General features: G+C 34.2%; 2 protein-coding genes across 9 annotated transcripts; one reads left to right on the top strand and one right to left on the bottom strand.

Moving 5' to 3' along the window:
- Positions 1–232: 232 nt before the first annotated feature.
- Positions 233–16900, top strand: Nkcc (sodium potassium chloride cotransporter). 3 transcript variants are annotated; one of them, XM_071719020.1, is made up of 20 exons: positions 254–902; positions 5493–5636; positions 6066–6126; positions 8523–8784; positions 9358–9611; positions 9784–9898; positions 10011–10330; positions 10796–11027; positions 11131–11252; positions 11635–11834; positions 11991–12138; positions 12231–12472; positions 12575–12792; positions 13076–13187; positions 13580–13686; positions 13824–13938; positions 14080–14228; positions 14326–14437; positions 14782–14945; positions 16176–16900. In XM_071719020.1, the coding sequence occupies exons 2-19, from the start codon at positions 5503–5505 to the stop codon at positions 14915–14917; spliced, it is 3039 nt and encodes a 1012-aa protein (XP_071575121.1). In that variant the 5' UTR covers positions 254–902; positions 5493–5502; the 3' UTR covers positions 14918–14945; positions 16176–16900. The 3 variants fall into 3 exon arrangements, with proteins under 3 accessions (XP_071575123.1, XP_071575121.1, XP_071575122.1); XM_071719021.1 differs by lacking the exon at positions 254–902 and adding an exon at positions 1714–1799; XM_071719022.1 differs by lacking the exons at positions 14080–14228; positions 14326–14437; positions 14782–14945; positions 16176–16900 and having other exon boundaries at positions 233–902; positions 13807–13936.
- Positions 16775–25486, bottom strand: Ripk5 (receptor interacting protein kinase 5). 6 transcript variants are annotated; one of them, XM_071719028.1, is made up of 6 exons: positions 24279–25082; positions 23626–23800; positions 21093–23528; positions 20529–20771; positions 19395–19615; positions 16775–17852 (listed from the first exon to the last, which is right to left on the bottom strand). In XM_071719028.1, the coding sequence occupies exons 2-5, from the start codon at positions 23747–23749 to the stop codon at positions 19584–19586; spliced, it is 2835 nt and encodes a 944-aa protein (XP_071575129.1). In that variant the 5' UTR covers positions 23750–23800; positions 24279–25082; the 3' UTR covers positions 16775–17852; positions 19395–19583. The 6 variants fall into 6 exon arrangements, with proteins under 6 accessions (XP_071575129.1, XP_071575127.1, XP_071575130.1 ...); XM_071719026.1 differs by having other exon boundaries at positions 16775–17672; XM_071719029.1 differs by having other exon boundaries at positions 16775–17672; positions 20628–20771; positions 24279–25079.
- Between the last annotated feature and the right edge of the window lie 106 nt (positions 25487–25592).

Below are 25592 nucleotides of genomic sequence, written 5' to 3'. Positions count from 1 at the left end.
ATTGTAATACGTATACTATTAAAACTGTATTTATTATTAAAATAATTTTATACAAAACAAGAATATAGATAGAATATATTAAATATATTATATACGTACAATGCGTATACAAATATAATTTATCTACGTTACCGTAAAAAAATGATAAGAACAACATGAATAACAAAAATTATCTCGATAAGAAGTAATTACGATTGCTCAAATCGATAAGTGGCTTTTTCAGAAACACTGCACATTTTTTCGCCGATATATTTCTTCTTCGGAAGTTCGTAAACACGGTTTAGTTATTTAGTTTATACTTCGTCAGTAATAAAACATGACTGTAAAGTGTTCTTCAAAAGATTCCAGCGCAGAAAGACCGGCGTTGCATCACTTCGGCCAGCACCACTTGTTAGGAACAACAATAGCAAATAACAATAACTCGACGAGAAGAGCAGCCAGATGATCTATTCGCGGACCCTGTGTGCACTTCCTTCCAGTATATAAATTTCAAAGCAGGGTGCCTTCAGCATAGGCGTATATCTTTGCCGTCAATGTAAACATCAAGCCAACGTCATCGGCCGCATTGACAGTTCCTCGCGGTCTATATAAATGTCGGAACCACTGAAAAAGGTAGTAGTCGCTCGCGGAATTCGATCGGCCATCCTTCGGCGACTCGCGCCGATACTGATAATTGAACTAAACCGTCTTCGTCGCAATTTTCGTTCCGCGAACGACTCTTTCGTAAAATAAAATAAAATTTGTCGCGCAAGTACATACGCGTTTCCAAGAACAGACGAAGTTCAACGGACGAATTTCCGAAGTGGAAACTTAGCTAATTGAAGCGTGGTATTATTAATACCGAAATACTCTCTTTCGAAAGACTCTTACGTGAATTTAAAAATAGTGACAAAAGTAACAAGGTGAGTTGGCTCTCGCTTTTTAACACACAGCTACATGTTATTTTTATGTTTGCGATGAATAGCTTTCTTCATTATGTTTGACTCTTTCCCTCTTTCTCTTCCGAGACCTCCTGTTTCACATAATTTCTTTCAAGTCTCATTGTTCGCGTTCTAAGTTTGCATTATATGTGTGTGTTCCGCACACGTATCGTCCGTGCACAAAGCTTACTTCTTTTCGCGCCACTCTGTGCGCATTAAGAGGCGTCAAAGGATTTCGAAATGCGAGCGAACCACCGCGGTGACCTTCACCCACGCGTCTTCTCATCTCGCGTCATGGACATATTCCGCCCGTGGCATTCTGGCGATGAAAATCGCGCTCATTTCTCTTGAAAGCTCATTTCTTTTATCCTCTTTTCCTTCCTCCTCTCCTTTTTCCCTCGTTTCCTACCCGCGAGCACGGTCGAGGTTTACGAAACCGCGCACGCAGTCGCCCACGCGGACTCAAAAAATCGATGCGCGCACGTTTTCGCGTGCCTCGCGGACACGCATGCGGCATTGTAGTTCTATTAACCCTTCGGATATATCTTCACGTTAATCGAAACAATTTTAGATGGCCGACCGTATAGCAATTTGTTTAAAATGTTACGTCGTGTGGCCTCGCGCATTCGGAACTGCGCGTGTGCGTGTGTGTCACACACGTTCGCGGGCCGCGTAAGCGGATCGTGGAAAGGGAAGTTCGACGCATGCTTCCTTCCTTAATGTCTCGAGGGGTTTTGATCCACGAGGGGTTCAAATTTTCGCGACGCTCAGTGCCTCGTGTCAGATTCTCGCGGATCGCTTCGGCAATAGTGCGAATTGCAAGTCGCGAGTGATTGTTAAAATTTCCATCCTCGTGATCTTCCAGCCGAATTTCACGTCGTGAGTATCGGATTGAAATTTTCTTCTGTGGATTGAAATGTTTTATTGTCGCGATTTTATCGTCGACTTTTGCCTTATCCCCGTAATTCTATTTATTTCATAATCGCTCGATTATAATTTATCGTAAAACATGATCAACATCAAGTAGATCGAATTTAGATTTTGCGCCGATCGCTTAAATACATTTATCTCGGAATCTGTGTCAATTTCAATTCCTTTCATCGTAACTATAATGGCGCGTAATTGACAAATTCTATTTGAATCACAATCAATTTTGTATAAAATTTAAATTATGCACACGCGCGTTAATTACATTTTTAAGTTGTGAAAGATGTATTGAGTTATATATATTTTATTTTATCCAAATAATTTTTATAGAGCTTTTAATAAGTTTACAATTTTTTTTTAGATTAAACTTTCTTTTGTTTCCATGTTAGCAGTAAAGTAATCTGTTATAATTTATTTTCTATTATAATTTATATTCTTTTTTATTATAATTTATATTAGTAATTTTGTGTAAATAATTACCATCACTTTTTTCACGGTTCACGGTGAAAACACTGTAAATCCAAGTGTGTTATTTCTACACTCATAAAAATGACACATTTGACTGAGGCTCGTTTTACATGTTTCGTTGCATGTTAAATTACATTATTTACACGTAATTTAACTCGTTTAATTGTATTAAATTAAAAGTTAATACGTTCAATCGTGTTAAATGACGTGATTTAAAACGGCAAGAAATGTGGAAGAAGATCGAGCTTCAGTTAAAATAACATACTTGGATTTGCAGTGAACATCTTCCAGATTTAATTACTTCCGATTTTGCCTTATTTATTACAAAATATATCGATTAAAATATTGTTAATAAAAGAATTTTATAATTTCTTCAGCTAAGTGGACAGAATAAATTAAATAAAAGTATATAGTATAGGGATTTTGTGCGAAAAAAAGGATTACGAATTTCTCTTGTGTTCTCAAAATTATTATATTTCGAATAAAATTTATTAGTGAGAAATGTGTCATAAACAACATGTACGCGTTATTGAAAACGTGTGTCATTGTTTGAAAGCTATTATCTTTCAAATAGATTGATTTAATCGGCCAGAGAAAGGATGCAAACTGACGTATTATTTTGATCGATTATCTGTTCGCGATTCGCCTGTCGCGTAAGCCGTGATAAATCGAAGTCTTGTTCCGAGCCAAGTTGATAAGGGGAGCGACCGTCAATGGGAGGCACATGTTGAAGGGCATCTCTGTGTCACTGTAATAGATCGACAACGAAGACCGCGAGAAAGTAAAGACCGCGACAGGCAGCACCGGGAAACCGTTTCGTAAATTTATTTGTTTTGGCATTGTCGGACGCATGCATTTGCAAGCTGCAAGCGGTGGTAAATTGACGCAAATGAATCGTTATTCCGTGCTATGGGCGTTCGTTATCGATTTCGAGTTATCAGTTGATCGTGCGCTTTCCATTTCGTTGACCCGTAATTACCGATGCGGTGCAGCGAATCAAAAGAAGGAATCGCACAGGGGACAAAAATTATATCGAGATTTTCTTACATTCGTTTTACCCTGCTATAAAAATTCCTTTCTATATTCTTCAATCATTTTCCTTTCTGTCTTTCTTTATAATTTTCTTTCGTTTTTTGCAAAAAATGGTTTGAAAAATGATAATATATACACAATTATATCTAAATTATATTTAAATTATAATATTTAAATTGTATTTAAATTATATTATAATTATATTATAATTATATTTAAATTTGTCAAAGTTTATTCTTTTCTTTTGATTCTATATAAATCTAAATAAATTATAATATAGAAAAAAATTAAAATTGAATTATTTGTGCTAAGTATATAAAGCAATGATATTTATAATATTGTGGTTAAGAGCATCTAAATATCTAAAATATCAAGTATTTAAGAAAGTAGGAAATAGTTTTTGTTTTTCTTTTTTAATTTAAATTGGGCTTAATATCGCCAAAGAAATTTAATCTTTTATTTAAATGTTTAAATATTTAATATTAATGTTTATAGACCATTATTATAAGTAGCTGCCTTAAAATTTTATTTTTAGGCTAAAATTGATTTCAATTTCATCAGTAAAAGAATAATTTTTTTATGAGATTTTATATATTAAGAGAACAATAATTATTGTTTAATTTAAATTTAAATTTTAAAAAAATTAAAGCTGTTAGATTTATCATCTTTCGTGGCATCGATCTTCGACAAATTCAAATGCGTAGAACTCTATTTTATTAAAATTCAAACTGCGAATCAAAATTACAAAATTAAACTAAATATTCTTGAAATAGTTCTAGTAAGCTTCTAGTAAGCTTAAAAAATAACATTTCCTTTTTTGATTAAGATATTTTTTCACATTATTCTATTAGATTATTTCACGTTATCGCGTAGATATATGCGAGACGTGCGTATCTGACATCAGTAAACATGGAATACATCTTTGATAGATTCTCTTAAAAACGTTCTCTTATTAAATTACTTGCTCCTTGGATCTCATAAAAAATATTGATCATCGAAGTACCGATATTACATCAACGAACCAAGTGCGTGATTTGTTTTCTCATAATTATCATAAAAATCTTGGTGCACTAGAATTAATTAATATATCTATAAATATTGCAAACTTCTCAAAAGATATTAAAAAGAGAAAGAAGCTAAAGATATCGATATAAACAGTTTAGTTTTAAGAACACATTACATAATTGCATTGATTTCTTTATTTTTATTATCACAAATAAAAAATTATTTGTAAAAATAATGCTTCTACCAATAAATGACAAAAAATTTGTATTTTAACAACAAATTGTATACATCGCTATTATTTTCTCAGATAATTCTTACGAAAAATTGCTCGTAAATTTACTTACTATATACATTGCCAATAAATGTCTAAACTTGCAAGACGTTGAACTGCATGAAAATTGAAAATTTCGGGAATGTGGCCAAATAATCACTCGAAAATTTGCGTGTCGCAAAACGCAGTCATATTACTATTTATAAATCTGTAAAGAGGAGAGAGTGGATGGGAATGAGACTGATAATATTCTTTGCGCATCTGATGTAGGAACATACTTGTTCACAAACATAAGAAAATCTTTAAACATAGATTCCAATAGTATCTTATCTTATTTTTGGGGCTTTCCTGGAGATAGTTCAGGTGACCTGGAAGGTGGATTATGTGAGCATGACCGGTCATTATAAGTATTATTAATTAAAGTGTAAAAGAATCGTACATACTGGAGACAGTTGATCCATCTCTGACTCATTGCTCGCAAATGTTCGTAGAATTTTCTGCGAAGTACTTCCATGCGTGGCCTTAATTACCCTTAGTTCTCGTTATCACTCCGTGAGACCTTCCAATCAATACCGAAACACATGTTGTCTTCCAAAAATTGCAACTTACGCAATATTGGAGAGACTATTTTATTACGCGCCATGCCTGAATGATATAATTATACAACACGTAGAACGTATACACACACACATATACATCGGAATAAATTGTTAATGTATATTTATTGTCTTTTTTTTTACAATTGTTATCATCTTAGCTACTTAATCACCTTATAACTTGACTATTCATGCGAGAAGAAAATGGCTTGCGCAATGTGCAAGAATAGTTGAAAAGTAAATAAAACATTGCTAGTAAAATGTGTTTTTCAGACAAGGCAAGATGGAGAATCGTTTTCAGGGCAAAGCACCGGAAGACGATGTAATTGGGCAATTACAGCAAAATAATAAGAGACCCTCAATGTCTCTAAATATGAGCGGATTATGGGATGTAGTTCCACGATTGGATCATTACAGGTATACTTTATTAAGTTAATTAAAGTACACTTCAGAGTGTATCACGTTAATTAACATCAAATTAATTACATACGTACACTGTTTTCAATTGTCACGTTATATGCTTTGTTGCGTAAAATTGGTTTAAAGAAGAAAAAAGAACTCTTAATTGTTACAAAATTTGCTGTATAAAATTTATCATATTTCGATCTATCGGCCCATTTATATCGATGCGATTACGTAACGACGTTTTCCACGTTTTGTTCGTTTAAGCATTATATTGGAAAATCATTAATCTTTTTTCGCACGTTCACGTTATACGTTCTCGATATAAAAAAATCAGTAACATTATTTGTACGTATACCCGAAAAGGAATTATTCAGTTTGGCGAATCCGCGACCGGCTAAAATAATAGTTTTATCGTTACAATATCACTAATCTCTTTTATAGATTAAGCCGTCGCGCGAAAAGGCCATCTCTGAGCACTTTGCATGAAGGAAATCTTATAAAGGTAAGGAAACTTATATATCACAGTATACTTTAGAAGATTATAGTATCGAAACATCAGACATTAATTTAAAAATTTGATAATATATTATTTTATTTTAAATAAAATATGATATATTTAAATATAAAACACAGTTAGTTAATTAATAGATATTAAATTATCGAAACTGAAGCAGGTAAATAAAATTAAGAAATTTTTAATACACCTATATACCTGTTGTTTATAAATTGTTTAGAATATATAATACATAGATATGAAACACACGTGAAAAATCGAATTTTATTTGCCACACCACATACACATATGTAAAGAGAGACTTAATGATTCCATCCGATAAATATAACGATTAATATCTAGTTACGACTGGATAAATGTATCAATAAATACTTGACGCAAGTTTTCATGGAATACTATCAATTTTTACTTTAAAGTGAGGATACAGATATTCTGATTTTTATAATCTCAATAATATTTTTCAACGGAATATCGGCTTATCAGTTGAATGTACTTAAATAGTCATCGATGTTTTTTGATTTGAAGAACGTATTTAGAATTTTACTACACTTTTAAAACGTTTATTCTTATTGGTAATTATTAAATAAGCAATATTGTAAAAATTACACAATTTTGCCGTCTTTTGTCTTCTTCTAAAATAATACTAAAATTTAATTTGTTTATTTATCCACCATCAAATTATTAATTAAAATCATATATATGATGACCCCTAGGTCAAGTTCACCACCAGATGCTCATTTTTAAACCCTAAACTCTTGTATTAAACATTTTTTTCAAAAACGTCATCCGTTCAAGTTATTTCGGGGTACCCATCTTTCTGGTACACCCTGTATATATATATATATTTTTTATATAATTGTCTTTTAAATGCATATAAAGAATTAAAACACAATGTTTCAATCGAGATTAGATAAGATTGTTTAATAAAGTGATAATTTCTAAGGAAGTATATTACGTAAAATATAACGCAAGTATTTGATATTTTTGCGGATGATAAGAGAATCGCCTCACCCTGTGATTTCTCTTCCCTATTTCAAAGAAAAACGATCGAAGTCGTGAAGGTAAAACTAGACAAGGGGAAACTAGTTTATTAAGTTTACGCAGCAGTAAACATCCGTTCAGTGAGATTGGAAGAAATACTCTCCTGTGTACAGTAGATATAAAGATAATCTTACACGCATTCAAGAATTTGATAACGTTGATTCTATAATATAATTTTTTTATTCAACAAAAGATAGTTTATTAGAAAAAAATATACTCTTTCATAATTATTCCATATATAAAAATGTTTAATATAGATATATATTTTTTCATGTACGTAAAAGTAGACAGCCGAACAATAAATTAATTATTATTTATTTACAATATTATTTATATTATTATTTATAAATTAATATTAAAAGATTTGTTAATTAAACGAAGTTTTAATTACCTTGCTTTATTCCCGCTGACTCTCGTGAGATTATAACTGATAGCATTTACTGGTAGTATTGATTTATTAAATATAAATAAAGAATTTAAAAAACATTTATCGAAAGGTATACTTAAATTCGATAATACAATTACTATGTAAATGAAAAATAGCGATTGAACTAAAAGTATAATTTTATTTAAAATGTAAAGTAAAGTAAAAAGTAAAATAAATAAAATGGATTTAAATATAAAAAATATATATACATATATATATATATTTATACATATATAGTATATAATATATATTTAAATAAAATGGGAACTCACGAAATATTAACTTTTAAAGTACTGGAATCGTGATAACACTTGGCGTGCAACTAATTATAGCGTTATCTTGAACACAAATGAGAGAGTTCATGAAAATTTGCAACGATCGGTTTTTAATGTACAAGGACATTTTTCACTTATCACTCAATATGTCCTTGTACATTCTTCAAAAGAGCAAATGTTTATGAGAAAGTCTTTACATTGCTTCAAGACACATGTACATCCACATTAGTTTAGTCATATTTTAGCTTATTTATTATCAAAAATACAATAATTTTATTATATTTCTGAAATGTAGAAAAGCATACTCAATCAAAATTTGACATTGACTCTCTTCGAAACAAGGTATAAAAATTAGATTGCAATTCTTGTTATAACGAGAAATGTAAAAATTGAACAACGTAGCACGCGTGTCGTGTTCCTAAAATTCAAATAATCTTCAAAATTTTCAAATGTTTTACGATCAGTGGAGTTTTAGAAGTTTCTCGTCAAGCCAGCATACCGTTAAAATTATGTAATTTATGTAATTTAAGGATTATCATACTATCGGAATTATGTAATTTGCGACGCCGCGTGGCATCGTCATCGAATTGGTCGACGCGGACAGCGCGGAGAATTGAGCGTCTAAATAAACCTTGTTCCAGGACGCCAATGCCGTCGAGACCGGGCAGGTCGGCAGCTTCGGTCAGCAGGGTCACACCGGAATAAAATTAGGATGGATCCAAGGCGTTCTTATACCATGCCTGCTGAATATATGGGGCGTCATGCTGTTTCTGCGACTCTCGTGGGTAGTCGCGCAGGCCGGCATTCTGCAGACCATCGTCATTATCGGAATATCGGCGGTCGTCTGCGTCATTACGACGCTTAGCCTCAGCGCAATTAGCACTAATGGGGAAGTAAAGGGAGGTGTGTTACGGTAACGCATTCTGTAATTCTTTTTTTCCGAAGGAGTGGCGTCGTGCACACCACCGCGACTGCTCTATATACGATTGTGTCGTTAGACGCTCGGGGGTTTTTCCCCAAGCTACAAGATTCTCATCAGAATTATTTATCCAATTTAGCCACGGGGCAATTTGTCTTGATAGAGAAAGGTAGAAAACATGATTGTATAATTCTCTTAAATTTTGCTGCATTTCTTTTGCTTATTGAAGGGATTATGATTCATGCAATAGAATAGCAATGAAATATAGAGATAAAATTGTTAATCTAAAAGTATGATTATTTTAAAAAAGATTGAATGTAGCAATGTAAAGCTTTGAGTTTAATATATTATTTTTTACTGTAAATATGTGTGTGGCAAAATCCTAACTTTGAATAAATTCTGCTTTAATTCGTGGCTTGATAATCTCGACAAATTTTTGATAATATCACTAAACTGATCCCAAATGGTTCGAATTCGTTGTCGGATATCCTATACTCTTATTCTTGCGAGAAGACTTTTCACAGTTTAGAAGTGGAATAAAATCGATTGATTTACAGGTGGGATATACTTCATCATATCTCGTTCTCTTGGGCCTGAATTTGGCGCATCGGTCGGCATCGTGTTTGCGTTCGCAAATGCTGTAGCGGCTTCTATGAATACGATCGGTTTCTGTGATTCCCTGAACGACTTGTTAAAAACGAACGGTTTGAAGATCATAGATAATAGCGTGAATGACGTAAGAATCGTCGGTGTAATAGCGCTCGTCGTTATGATACTTATCTGCGCGGTCGGCATGGAGTGGGAATCAAAGGTATATAGATTCGTTTATTCTAGAATTATTTGGTTTATTCCAGAAAATGTATATTGAATTTTTTAACTCGTTATATAAACAAATGACAATTAAAAGATACGATTATAAAATAAAATATTTATTTTAATTTATTATTAATTACTATAATTATATTCTGCGCTTCTTTTATCAGGCACAAAACTTCCTTATAGCCGTCATCTTGGGTGCGATCTTTGATTTTTTAATTGGCACTATCATGGGGCCGCAAAGTGAAGAACAAAAAGCGAAAGGTTTCATAGGGTTCTCCGGTGGGTATAAAGCTGCGACTAATGAAGCGATAATAGTAATACGATGTGAATTAAATGAAATGAATCTAACAAAGAGATTATTTTAATAATTAAAAGTATATATTATTTCTAGCGGACGTATTTAAGGGTAATCTCGGGCCGGACTATCGATTCTCCGAGAAGAACAATCAAACTTTCTTCTCGGTGTTCGCCATCTTCTTCCCATCGGTCACCGGGATTCAAGCGGGCGCTAACATATCCGGTGATTTAAAAGATCCAGCGAGCAGCATACCTATGGGGACTCTTCTCGCTCTGCTGATCTCTATGTTCAGTTATGTAACTTTTGTCTTTTTTGCCGGTGCCGCGGCTGTCAGAGACGCAGATGGTTTTGTGAACAGCACTATTGTGGAATGTATTCCCAACTGCACGTACGGACTACACAATAGTTACTCGGTAAGTATATAAAATATGTCACTGAAGATATGGTCTCGAAATTATAACATTCTCTCTCATTTTAATCTCAAATGGCAGCCTCAGAGCTGAAAAATACATCTTTTAAAAGTAGAGTATCAATTTTTGCAATAAAAATCTTAAATTAAGAATTGATTGAATTTATTCGCAAATTAACTTCACAGAGCATAAACAGTGAAATTTACAATGTTACATTTTTTAATTAATTTCTAGTGCACTTTGTTTTTACAAAAATATGCGATGTGAGATAAAGCAAATAAAGCTGCTAAATAAAGCTGTCTAATTTTGCAAACAAAATAAATTTAATGTTAGTCGCAGCAGCAAATATTCATCTAAAAGAAATTTGCCAAGACATTGTAAAAATACACAGTAATTGTTAGATATTCTTATTTAATAAGTCAGTTATTAACTATTAATATAATTTTATACAAAGTAATTTTTTTTTAGGTCATGCAGTTAATGTCATTGTGGGGTCCGCTTATTTACGCGGGATGCTTCGCAGCTACCTTGTCGACGGCGCTGACAAATTTATTGTCAGTGCCGAGACTCATTCAGGCTTTGGGTCAAGATCGAATTTATCCCGGGTTGATTTACTTCAGCAAGGGATACGGAAAGTCCGGGGAACCCTATCGAGGATACGTTCTCACATTTGGCGTTGCGGCTCTCTTTCTCTTAATCGGTAAAATGACTGTCTCGAAATATGACGAACTTTATTGGAAGATATCGAATTTCTATTATCGTTAACTCTGTTTCCTAGAAACTCTTAATCGTTTCCCTTTCAGCCGATCTCAACGTAGTCGCACCGCTCATCTCAAACTTCTATTTAGCGTCGTACGCTTTAATCAACTTCTGCACTTTTCACGCAGCGTTGATTCGACCTCTCGGATGGCGGCCTAGTTTTAAAGTAAATTAGAAATTTATCTAATTAAAATAGTACAAAAATCTAGAGAACGATACGTTTTTGAAAGACGCTTAATCTTCAATACCACAATATCATTCGATACTATGAATCTTTTTCTTCGTGTGTATGTCGTCATAAGAAAATTTATTATAATTAAAACAGGGGAATAAGATATTTTAAAATTATATTATTTTTTTATTTATTTTATTACCTACATGCTTCATTCCTTATATTTAAAAATAATATAATTATTCTTTTTATGAAAAGACTAAAATAGTACCTGTTGAGAATTAAAAAATTTTGAGAGAAAAGATTAAATCTTTTTTAAGCGTCTTTACAACCGAGATAAAAATAAACGCGCATTATTAATTTCTTCTTTTTATAGTACTACAATACCTGGCTGTCTCTAATGGGTTTTATCCTTTGCGTGGCGATTATGTTTCTCATCGATTGGGTGACTTCACTTGTCACCTTTGTCATCATCTTCGCGCTATATCTAATAGTAGTCTATCGTAAGCCAGACGTGAATTGGGGCAGCAGCACGCAGGCGCAGACCTTTAAGACTGCAATTTCCATCGTCTACAGGTATTATTTTAAAAAATAATAACATCTGTTTGCATTTGTTCTTTTTGATCGGATTCCTCGCTTGGAATCATCTCGTTAAGAATATCTCTGTCTTTGTATTTTAATTCGAAAATTTCAAAATGAGGCTTTCAATTTGAAATTTACGATAACTTCTAGGTTGAACTCTATTGACGAACACGTGAAGAATTACGCTCCCAAAATTCTGGCGCTTACCGGCCCGCCTGCTGCGAGACCCGCGTTGATACACTTAGCGAATCTCATCACGAAGAATAATTCTTTGCTGATTGCTGGCGAAGTCTTTCCGGTATCGATTTAGTCACAATATAACTTTACGCTTATTTGTAGTCGTTTATGTGGCAAAATTGTGACATCACTAAATTTTCAACGCAATTTCAGATACGACTGTCGTATCGACTACGCTCCGTACGCCTGAATAATGGTTCCTTCTGGCTGCAACAACAACGCATAAAATCATTCTATCACTTGGTGGATGACTTGAGCCTGGAACGAGGTGCTGCCGCGCTGATGCAGGCTACCGGGATAGGCAAGTTAGCTCCCAATGTGGTCCTCATGGGTTACAAGACTCACTGGTCGACGTGCAATCACAGAGATTTGCAGGAATATTTCAATATTCTTCAGTAAGTTGATTGACTGCCTGCTCCAGAATTACTCTAAAATGGCAAATAATAATTGAGGACAGCGCATTCGAAGATTTTAAAATTCGTTTTTTTTTCTCTCAGCAATGCTTTCGATAACAAATTGGCTGTGGCAATCTTGAGAATTGCCGAAGGTCTAGATTGCTCCGGCATCACGAATGGAGACGATGCGAACGGTTACGATGACCACGGAAGTCTCGCACAGAGTAGCTATAATTTGGCGGGGAACACTCTAATGCACGCCGACAGCAATCTCTCCATGAGCACGCAGATTCCCAGAGTACAAAGCGTGCCGACAATAGGTAAGAACTAATATTAAACTAATATTAAATTAAAACAGAAAGAGATTATATCGCCTCTTTTTTCAATTATGTCAATATTTATAGTTTATTGTTATTTATAATTTATGCATAAAACTGTATTATCGTTATCGTTATCGTTTTATCGTTATTTAAAGAAGTTGTTCCATTTTTTTACGAATATATCTTGAGCAATTTATTAAATAGAAATTAGCTCTATCATAGATAAACAATGAATTTTCCATATAATTGTTTCTCACATATTTCGGTTTAATTATACCATTAGGTACCCCATTTTCCACACCCGATACGACACCTGTAATCGGATATTCAGCGATACATTGGAAAGCTCAAGAAAATTTAAAACAGAAGAAAAAACACGCTGTTGATAAACTGCTGTAAGTAAAACGTTAAACATTTTTACTATATTAAATATTATCAAAAGTTTGCTTCGTCAAACTTAGAATAAATTTTGTTCCATGAAAATTTAATCATATACGTTTTTAAAATTTCTTTATTTTTAATTTAAAACAATATTAAATATTTTATTAATTAAAACCTAAATCAAATTTTTATTAAAGCGGCTTAAAATTAACTAAGAAGTTTATTTGTTTTATACTATTAAAGTTTTATACTTCCCACGTTTTCAATTCTTAAAGTTTAATATCTTCTCCATTATGTGTATATGAATTTTAAAGTAATTTTTTTTCTCAATAAAATTTTGAAAATCCAGCGAAAAGAAATTATTAAAATTTATGTATTGTTAACGATTCATTATTAATTATTTTAGCGAGAGACGAAACGGCGGAATGGCTTCCATACCGGAAAATGTAACAATTTTCCAACAGAAGTACAAAAAAGGAACCATCGACGTATGGTGGTTATATGACGACGGAGGTGACTTAAAAAATAGATTTAATCGGATGATTGGGGTATGTCGACTGAGTTGATTTAGACACGTACCTCAATCATCCATATAAAATTCGTTGGAATTTCCGACTCATTTGTAAGTGGCAGAAATTATTATTCGACAGGTTTGACGATTCTCCTACCGTATATAATCAGCACGCGCTCAAATTGGAAACACTGCAAGATGAGGATATTCGCTCTGACCAATCATAAGCACGACCTCAGCGCGCAAGAAAAAGAGTAAGTAAATAATAGGAGATATAAGGTGCTTTAATGTACGAACACTGATAATTTATCGAGGAAGTTGTTTTGAGCGAACAACTTCACGAAAATGTAAATAAAATATCTCGCTGTAAGATTATGTTATTAATTATCCTGCAGAATGGTTGAGATAATGAGTAAGGCACGAATTAACTACAGCAGCCTGAAGATAGTAAATGACATCGGCGTTGAATTAAGAGAGGAGACGCGGTCTTTCTTCGACAAATTAATATCCGATTTTCGGATAAACGATTCTTCCGAAAATGGTGGTAGGTTATTGGCATAATTTTTGTTTAAACGATCCCTTTTTAATCATCTCCCTCTAATATGCATCTAATATTCAATGTAAATAATTATTATTTTTAGAATGTTATATTACTGATCAGGAGCTTCAGACTCTACGAGAAAAAACGAATCGGCAACTGCGACTGCGAGAATTATTATTGGAAAACTCGAGTCAGTCCACCTTGGTAGTTATGTATGTATAATAATATATATTTAGCATTACATAATATTCCTCATTGCAAAACATAAATATCTATAATCGTATATTTATGTATAATAATTTTTTATTTTAAATTATATTCGTTTAATATATAAAAATTTAACGTAAAAGCAAAAAAATATCAACGCCTGATATACTTAAATATTCTTGAAAACATATCCATAAAAAATATATATTTTTGTAAGATTATATTCAACTACACGGATTATATGAATATGTAACTCGCATATCTTCTTACATTATTTTCTGCATTACAATTTACTGCATTATTCTCTTTGTTATTGATGATTTCTTAAGAATGCTTTTGTAATTCATAGGTCTTTACCAATGCCAAGGAAGGGTGCAGTTTCAGCGCCCTTATACATGGCTTGGTTGGAGACACTTACGAGGGACATGCCACCAACGATTTTAGTCCGCGGAAATCATACATCTGTATTGACATTCTACTCGTAGTCCACCGAGCATAATCTAACTATATCTGGTATGTCTTAGCAACAACAATAAACAATTAAAAGATTTTAATTAAAAGATTAATTTCTCAATCGAAGAAAAAGCCGTAACAAGGTGTTAGTGTTAAAAAATTATATATTAAAGTAAAAAATAACAAACGTTTCGGACCTTTATAGGACCATCTTCAGTGTCGCATAAAAATTACGTCAATTTCGGATAAAGTTAACAAACGTTACAAATATTACAACTAAAATTAACGCAACTAAAATTAACGCAACTTTTGTTATATATTTTATACGCGGGCATAAATATGCGTTTTTCCAATTTTTTCAATTTTATTAGATATAATTTTGGATGTTTTATTTGTTATAAGCACATCATTACTGAAATGTCGATCCTACAAAATAGTTCACAGCATCCTACAAAATAGTTCATAGTTCGATTATGGTCCACTTCGAATTCAACGTTTTAACTGTTGCGTTAATTTTAGCTGTAATATTTGTAACGTTTGTTAACTTTATCCGAAATTGACTTAATTTTTATGCGACACTGAAGATGGTCCTATAAAGGTCCGAAACGTTTGTTATTTTTTACTTTAATATAGAATTTTTTAACACTAACACCTTGTTACGGCTCGACGCTCCTTTTTCTTCGATTGATTTTTAATCTTGTGAGCCTTTTTGTTATATATTAATTTCTCATTTGCATTTTTTAATATCAATTATTCAAAATGCATTTTCTTCTAAAGAGATATAATCTTCATGGCGATTTAACTTTATAAGTATAACTTTATAATATAACTTTTGCAAATTGCTTTGATAATCCTTTTTCAAGAGATTTTCGAGGCCTTCTATCCGTAATCATATTAACCCTTAAATGCCACCCGGGGTCCAGCGGACCCCAGACCCTTTAGAATGATATATTTTCAAATGTTCCCGCCAAATATGGAGCTCATATTTATTTATTATTATTTTTATTTTTTTGATTTTGGAGCCAACATTTTAACTGTTGGCGATCTTAATTTTTTATACTATGTTGAAATTGAAATTTTAACAATATAAGCATTTTATTCTCTTTTCTAAGCCTTGAACAACATTGAAAATAATTTTCATAACTAAATATCAAAAAATCAATAAGTAAGGAGACATTTTTCATGCTGGGGTCTTTTAGACCCCATGTGTCATTTATGAGATTCTTGAGAGGTGTGGCCTTTATCGCCTTCTATCCGTAATCATATTAAAACGCTTTATATTCGTTGCAGAAATTTACTGTCCGTTTTTGCCAAGTTTGGAAAATGGGCTTGCATCGTCTACATCGGAACAAAGAAATGGACGAAACGACGTGATTGGAGGTTTTGATAGCCTACAACTGATAAAGTTGCCGAACTCGAAGATTGTAATGACGAGCACAACAAAAGGACCTTACTGGAGCTCAATCATCGATATGACCCAGCAAGATTCTCGAATGCGAATATGACTTACAATTAGCTGTCCTATGTGAAGAATATGCTAATGAACATTAGCGATAAGAAGATAGTGAGAAAAGAGTCTTTTGGCAGAATGAGCGAACGCTTTATCTCTGGATCGAGCGATAAATGGTGAAGACATTCTCCAACCCAACGAAATCCCAGTTTGACAAGAATAGTGTGAGATATGCCAACAATCAAATTTTGGCAGAAAAAACTAGGAATAATAAAAATAGAAATGTTTTGAGAAAGACATAATAGTGAAATAGTGAGGATTGGGAAATGGAAAGAAGAATAATGAAGCAGGAAGAAAATAGGGACATATTTTATAGAAAAGTTTCATTGTGATCGAATAAGATTGCTCGGATTAGAAATATAATATAGCATTAGCGCTATTATTGTAAATAACTTGGCTATTTTTTATTAAGTTTAAAAATGTAATAAAGTTTCTCCAAAACAATGTACAATGTATAACTTAACTATTTAATATTTTAGATATTATTAAAATTATTTGAAAACAATTCTTGCAGGCTCTTCTCATTTCATTTTAATCTAACGCATGTAATACCATATTTTTTAGCTAAAAAAAAGTTACTTTTTTATTTCGGATTTAATTTCGGACATAAAAATTTGCGAAAATACACCGCGAGTGAATAACGAACAATCGAAATAAAATCAAAGACAATAGGTACCTGTCTTATAATCTTGTCTCAAACCGAAGTGATAAAAGTAAAACTGCAGTAGTTTTTTTAAATAAAAATCGAATATTATCGAATCATAAATATATATAAGAACAATCTTACATTAGGATAATAATAAATCATAAAATTGATATTATATTACAATCTATAGTCTAAATTTAATCGTATAAATTTTAACAGTCACGACATTTTCTGCAAAATTGTCGATTTTTAATAGTATTTTTCCAAAAAACATTAAGACATCTTACCAGACATCTAAAAGATGTCTAAAAATTGTTCAAATGTCTTATAAAATTGTCAGAAAGATATCTTTTAGACATATAACGTGTGTTGCTGGGTTGTCGGTGATATGATGCCGTTATCCCATGTTACCCGTCGGAAATATTTGTAGACATCAATGATAGACATGACTACGTAGTTCAACGCACACGTTTCATGTACATAGAGGCGCCAGTGGATGGGTTCCATGTTGGCCATGTTCCATCTTCCATCTCCATTTAAAGCCAGTGGCATGAGTGGCACACGGTGCATGTTTTCCTGCTGCCTGCTGGATTACTTCAGCTCACTGTTCATTCTCAGGTTTTTCTCTCTCCTGTAATTAACCATCGTAATTATCGTATGTCATAACGCATGTTCTGAAGATGGAGAGAAATATCAGCAAAATACTTGACATATCGTGGAGATTCGGAGGTAAGATAATAGTTTATAAATTGAGACCAATATCGATGTTTGTCATATTACGTTCTTAGGTTATTATTTTCTGTTAGAAGATCTATTAAATAAGAAACAAAGATATTCTATATTTTAATTATCATTTGCTATTAATATAAAAATTGTGTATATTGTATTTCTATTTAATTTAAATCTTACATTTGATTAACTTTAGTAGTAAATACTAATAAACAAGGTATATAATTTAAGTAAGTTATGCAAATTTTTTTTTTCCGAATTGTATTCTTATTTATAATAGATTATGTATTCTTACTATAATGCCAATCATTAATGAATAACTATGTCATTTTTTTAAACTTCTTTTAGTGACCGCAGCAAGTAACGATTCCGACAATGTCGCAAAATCATTTCTACAACTTAAGTTATGTCTTGATGATGATGGTAAAATCAAGAATGTATTTATTGAGATGACAATAGGGCAGTTTTACAAATTTCTACATGATTTGGAAAAGGCAAAATGTAATCTTGATTTGTTACTGTAAACAAATTATACATGCATATTAAAATAATATTCTATGTAGATGTTACCTGTATTAAGATATATATTTACAACTCAAACAATTGTTTTTTGAAAAAGTTTTTTTATGTATTTTCTTATAATCTACATTATTTAAAATAAAAATATTTACTATCTTAAGAAATAAAAATTTAGATTATCTCTAGTAAGATAATAAAATATTTTAAGTAACATTCTTTGGATAACATTCATCAACATCATAATCTTAGTATCATAGGCCCTCATAATTAATTGAAAATTTACAATGTATGGCTCGGTCTATAATCACTTAGGAAATTACAGTATTAAGTCACATAGGAAATTACAAATATTATTTAAATTTTCCACTTAATAATTTCAACTGTATATAAGCTGCTCTATGTGAATGGATCAAATTGTGGCTTTGAAGCAGGAACAGAAAAAAATCTTATAAAATTTAAAAATTAAATAATTTAAAAATTAAATAATTTAAAAAATTAAATAATTTTAATTTTCCATGTTCTGATGTTATAACTATGAATTTATGCGCATACATATATATATATATATATATATATATATATATATATATATGTGTATAATTATAAAGTGTAATTTTGTTCCCTACGACATTTTTTTCCATTTCTTTCTATCTCAAAGCTGCAGTTTGATTTAATGGAAACCTTGTATATATTTTAAGATTACAAATATTCGACAAGTAATTAAATAAATACAATAAATAAAAACGTCAAGAATTTTTGCAAAAAAGTTGTCAACTTTATCAACTGTACTAGATTTTAAGATTGATCATTATATACTATTTCGATAATGAGTTTTGCAAAACGTCTCTTAAACGGTATAAAAGTGAAATTAGTCATGGATCACATTACAGACGTTAACAATACATATATCAATAATGGTCAGCTAAGTATCTAATATTGATAAATATATACCTTTTTTAAACACAGACAACCTTTTTCAAAACATAGGCAAATATGTTCACTGTAAAGTACCACATGTAATAAAATTATGACTACGTTGTAAGTATTTGATTAAAACTTAATCAAAGGATCGGAATCGGATAACTAAATAACTAATAACTCATACCTCAAGAGATTGCTATTCCTCCTTTCTTTAGAAAAATATATACAGGCTTTACGCATCTATGTGGATCTTTGATTAAATAGTTCTGCGCATAATCTTCATATCCTCACACTTATCGAGTAATAAAAATATTGTACAATCTATTATTATATTTCCTTGAAACAATTGTATTATCAATATCCGCTCAAATTTTCATGCAGGCTCGGTTGCGAAGAACGTATTATCTGAAAGCAATATAAAATACATTTTTTACAATCAAATACAAAGTTCTCTATTCGCAAATAATAAATATACGTATTTGTCTGCAGATATATATAAATATAGGTACGATAGGTTTTACAAGAGACAAAATGAGTACGTGTCAACAGCAAATACAAAAGTGAGAAACTTTATTTATTCTTCAACAATATACATTCATGGTTGATCATTTCATATTTCCCGGCTTAACAAAATCATGTAGTCATCACAATTAGGAATATTAAGAAGTAATTTAACAATCAAAACGCTATATTTTACAGCAATAAATATGTTTTCATATAAAAAAAGAAAAAAAAAAGGTTTAACATATCTCGTTAACTAGCAATAAAAATATTTATATTATCAAATGCTTATATACATTATTTATTATAAAACCTGTAACAATTCTATAATGAGACTGTATAAAATATTTAAAGTATAATCTGTTGAATATTTATTGTTGATATACTATTTGGAATGACTTCGGCCCAATTATTTTATATTTGATTCTACACATACTTTATACGTACTAATTGTGTAATTTTATTAAAGAAAGAAATATGCTATATTCTGTAAAAAAGTGAAGTAACTCAAACATAAAGTTCGTCACTCTAATACTGTGCTATAAAATACTATCAAGGATATCATCGAATCAGTGAAAATGAGAATAACGAGCCGTATATCAAGCACATTCCAAGCAATAAATATATCAATAAACTATCTTTAACAAAGTAATTAGACATATTTGGTCCCCTGACATTTAAAATTCTCGCATTTGAACGAACATGTTCATGGAACGAACGTGAACATGAAAAAATTTGGTCTTATGAAAAGGTCCTGCGACAGGATTGACAGTTCTAAAAGCCTTGCGTCTAGGAGGAAGCGGACTGAATACAGCACCTCTTTGGTTATTAGGCTCTGCTAATGCTAGCGCAGGATTTGTATGTTCGGATGATGAACTCTCTTGTAGTTTCAGTGCGCCTAATTGCAAGGACTTGCCTCTTTCCGCTTTGTCCTGAATAGACTCTAACACTGGTTGAATCGCACCGAGCAACGGCCGTTTGGAAGGCTCCGCAGACCAACATTGTTCCATTAACGTCCAACACTCCTCGTCAAAATGTGGTAGTCTCTCGGGCCTAAGACCTAACGTAAATACGTTCGCTTAACAATTCATGTGAGTATGCGACAGTAAAAAAAATACATTGAGATAAGCAGTAATTTGAATGATTAAATATCAATCCACTTAAGTCAGTTAAATCAGCCAACAATGATATACATTCCTCACTATTACTGAATTAAATTTGAGAAATTTGCATTATAGAAATTTTAATGTAATTTTTGTTTATCATGAAATATGAAATTACAAAATATGAAATATTAAATTAACCTTTTTCTTATTTTAGCACATAAATATATGATTATAATGCAGGCTCGACTTCTCTCTGTACGTAATGAAGTTATTACCTTTCCGCACGCTTGTCCATAACTGCTCCTTGTTATGAAATTGTTCAAATGCATACGGTAATCGAACCTTCCCAGCACATATGTACCAAAACAAGATGCCAAAGGCATAGACATCGACACTGCTGTCGTAATGGCCAGACAGGAGTTCCGGTGCCATGTGGATCGGCGTTCCTACGATACTACCCGACATCATAGCTTCGGTAATACAAAATCCGAGATCGGTTAGTTTAGCCCTGTTTTCCGTATCGAGCAAGACATTTTTCAATTTGATATCACGATGAACTAGGCCTTGCGAGTGAAGATAACGTATTCCCTCCAGGACATCTATCGCTATTTGTATACGTTCCAGCCACGAAAGACCGGCGTGTATACCGCAGTATAAATCGCGACTTAACCGGTCAGTGATTAAGAGAACTGCAGTGCCCAATCCGAATCCCCCGCCGTACGATTGGTCTACAACGGATCCGCGAAGCTTCACTATCCTTTTGTGATCTGGTATCGACCTGGTATAGTAAACCTCCATCGCGAGATCGTTCCAATGCCTCTCGTCCGGCGGAACAACGGATTTTACCGCGCATGGTCCCGGCGCACCGCCCCAACCGTCGCAAGCAAACACCACACCATACTGTCCTCTGCCAATCTCCTTGCCGTAATGAGGAATGCCGAAGCGAATCGCATCCATCATCGACGTGGATTCCAACGCGAGTTTAGCTAGCTTGGGTGCGTGGTACTTTCGTATAGCTATTCTCTGTTCCTCGGTCCTCTCCAGCTTCCCCGAATAATAGTTTTCTAGAGATTTCAAGGCAGTCTGGAAGGCGTCATGCGACGATTTCAGTTTGTCTCTAAACTGCGTGGAAATTGTTTTTGCCAATCTCGCTGCCGACAAGGAATTCAAGATATCGACAGTAACCTTCCGCCTCCAAGCCGTGTCCAGAGTCGGGGTAGGTGTCCATGGCAGCGGTAAAGATTTGAAGAGCTGCCTCAATCTTTCCAAGAACGAATGCACCAAGGATGGTGACGAATTGTGCAATTCCACATTGTAAGCCGCGGAGAGTATTTGCTTCAAGGCATCGCTAGCTAACAGGCTGCTGTCGTGTTCGTAAGTTTTTTCAAGACTTATTAAGCAACGTTGAAGAGTCCCGATAAAAGTTTCTCGAAGACAGTTTACCGAGTTTACGAGCTCCTTCGCGACTTTCTCGCCCAAGCGGCCTAGCACAAATCGTTGGACCTCCGACGTCGCGACACGAACAGTAACCGTCCACTCCGCTCGTTCGCTATTATCGAAAGGAACGGTTTGATACTGGAAGATATCGCCAGTGGACCCTAATATATCGTCTTTCATCTCCTGAATAATACATTGTATTAACTCAGTCAATTCCACCTGCTGCTCATTAACAACCTTCATTAGACTAGCATAAAGTTCGTTTTCTTTCTGTTGGGCGTATTGTATCCTTCTAGGAGTGATCTGTATTTTTCGTGCCATGTCAAACGCACTTAAAATAAATTTACGTAGACTGGTTGTATGTATTTCATTCAAATAAGTGCTGGCGTTTATCAGATAGCTTTGCAGGCAGGCACGCGTGAAATGTAAAACGCGGTCCGTTTTTTTGCATGAATCCACTAGGTCGCTTGAATTATTAACGTAACGCTCGCCGACAAGCCACGTTAATTGATGAACTTCCACAGACTCTTCCATCCCTAGGAATCCTAAACTGCTCAACTGATCTAGCCACGTTAGACCGAGTGAATTCATTTTGTCAATATTAATACTATCATCACTCTTCGATTCCTTAGATACGCTCGGCACCTCTATCCGATTTTGCAGGCTATGCTGCTCAGACTCAGTCAATTCCGCGTCTGTGCCATCCAACGAAACATTAGCTAACGACGATATGAATAAAATCGGATTATACGGATAAGTCTCTTTCAAATCTCTCAATTCTTCCAAATTTTCTTCAGTCAACGGTTGCTCCCCGAGAGCGTAGAGAAATATAGGTAAAATTTTCAACGAGCCTTTAGCGAGAATTTTTACTACACCACTGTTGGGGACGACAAATATTTGAACACCTTCTTTCAGTATTGCTTGATCTAACTTCACTTCCAGCACTGTAGGGCAATTGATGTCTTCGTTTATCGATTTTTCTAGATCCTCGAATGGGAGCGTGCTCCATGATTTTTCGTTGGCCCGTAACGTCTCGACTACTTCGTATTCTAAACCTAACGTGAGACTGACATGATTCGTATGACCATACGTGATCTTGACCCATCTCCATGGATCGTTGGACAGCGGCAAGATATCGGCGGAAAGCAAGTTGTTAACCAGCAAAGCTTTGGCTTTATTATCTTGCCCAAAAATGACTATTGCGGGGGAATTATCAAGGATGTGTGTCACTCTGTCCAAGGTCAACGGAGGCAGTAATTCCTCGATGATATTCTCTACAAGAAACGTTATATAAATGTTAAATAAGACTAATCAGCAACGTATTAGATTTATCGATTTAAATCTCAAACATGAATAATTATGAATAATTACCTCCAGGGAAAAAGTTCTCAAGTTTTATAACCTCTAATGTACGCTGTGTCTCTTCAAGTATATGGTGTAGCTGATTCCTGTTCCTCTGATACTTCTTGAATTCTTGTGGTAAATTGCTTACCATTTTTTCTCACATTATTTTAGTCATGTGTACATTCCACAAAATGGTCATACCCTATCAATATTATTATACAGTTAATAAAACCATCTTTTGCAGTGCATATTTATGTAGAATCAGACTCGAAAACACAAGTGCTGTGACAATGTACTAAATTCTATATACATAAATTAGTATTTATTTCTCAAGTTCTGAATGAAATAGAATAGGTTAGAGCATGCAAATTTATCATATCCTTGCCAGCTACAGCACATATATACATATATCTATGAAGCTACGAGACGCGCGGATGTAAACAACGTTCGCCGAGCCTGAATCATGTCCGAGAATAGTGCTCGCGTAAATAAGACCGACTAAAAATCCCAGCGTTTTATCGGACGGGGGACACCTCCCGGCAGTCCCGGCAGCGAGTTGTCATCGCTCTATGTATGATGTGCTCCATCAGCTCCGTTCGTACCGCGGCCGGAACGCGGAAACGGCGGAGACCGCGAGCATTGTTTTTCCGCGTGATCGTGGAACCGGCGCTTAAGCTCACCAGCGTAGGATTTCTCGCGGTCATACGAGCGCGAGAGGAGAAGCTCGCCAGATCAGCCAGGTCATCCGAGCGCGGGTAATCCGGAGTCCGGGTCCGGACGTTAGCTCACGCTGCTCACGCGAGACCGCCGCGTACCGCGTATCGAGACATTCGAGACGTACGTCGCCGACGCATGCTGCCGACTAAACTCGAGTCACGAGTCACGAGTGGCTGTGGCCTGTGGTGGCCTGTGCCGCTTCGAAGTCTTCGAACAGTTCGAGCCTCCGAGGGGACGCGACGTAAACGTATACATTCTATAGATGCTATCGGCGCGACACGCCGCGCTCTTGACGTTGACGCTCTTGGCAACGAAAGCGCGAAAAGTGCGCGATGAGGTGCACGCATCGTTCAAGCTTTATTTACCCGCGCGCTTTATTTACACGCGGCGCGAACCACCTTTTTATCTTCTCATGGGAATATTGGGAATCGATGCGCGTCGATGGCAGCTGTTTATCAAATTAGGATAATTATCTGTTGCAAAATAGGGGAAAAATCATCATTAGTTGTCAACGTTGTCAGGCCAGCCATGGAATTCCAACCAGCGCTCTTCGCGACTCCAGTTTTAAAAAATATCTCGCGATGGATGTCGATCAGTAAAAATAAAAATCGATTTTTGAAAGAATCATGCCGGATGTTAACTAACTATAATCGCAAAGCGATTCTTCGCTCTCTCGCCTATATAATAAACAGCTGTTACGCTCCAATTAGTATTTCAACGATTAGATGATTAAAATGTTTATTGAGTTTTATAAGCGTAAATATATAGATAAACGTAAATATGTATACTAAATGTATAAAATTCACGACTTACGATACGCGTTATCTTTTCGACGACTGCTCTCGGTATGTACGACTCCTCGACGCTGCAGCTTTATTAACGCACGAACTTGTATCCTCCCTCATCTGCATCGTCCGATTGACCGAATATTCTTATCCGATTTGCTTCCGCCACGATCGTCACTGCTTAAATTAAAATATTCATTTAGGGATATGAATTGCTAAACGCGGACGTACGTGTCAATGGACTTTCGTTTCAATGGGACAGATGCACTGTCCCGTTATATGTACGCGGTAGCGTCACACTCGTCGCGATTAGGGATACGCAAACCAAGAAAGGAGAACGTAAACAAGGCTCCCCCGTTCGTGCAGATAATGCCACGCGGCGAAGACGTATGATGTACTTTTCCGCTTTTCAGGAATCGAGTTCGCCGCAGCCGTCCGCGTTAATCTTCCCGCTCTATAGCTGTGGTCCACTTAAACCCTCGGTTGTCACCC

This window comes from Temnothorax nylanderi, unplaced genomic scaffold, assembly GCF_030848795.1.
Source record: "Temnothorax nylanderi isolate EJ_2023f unplaced genomic scaffold, tnyl_v1.0 TNYL_tig0275_pilon, whole genome shotgun sequence".
Classification (NCBI taxonomy): domain Eukaryota; kingdom Metazoa; phylum Arthropoda; class Insecta; order Hymenoptera; family Formicidae; genus Temnothorax; species Temnothorax nylanderi.
Note: the sequence above shows the minus strand (reverse complement) of the source record. Positions and strands in the feature narration are given on the sequence as shown.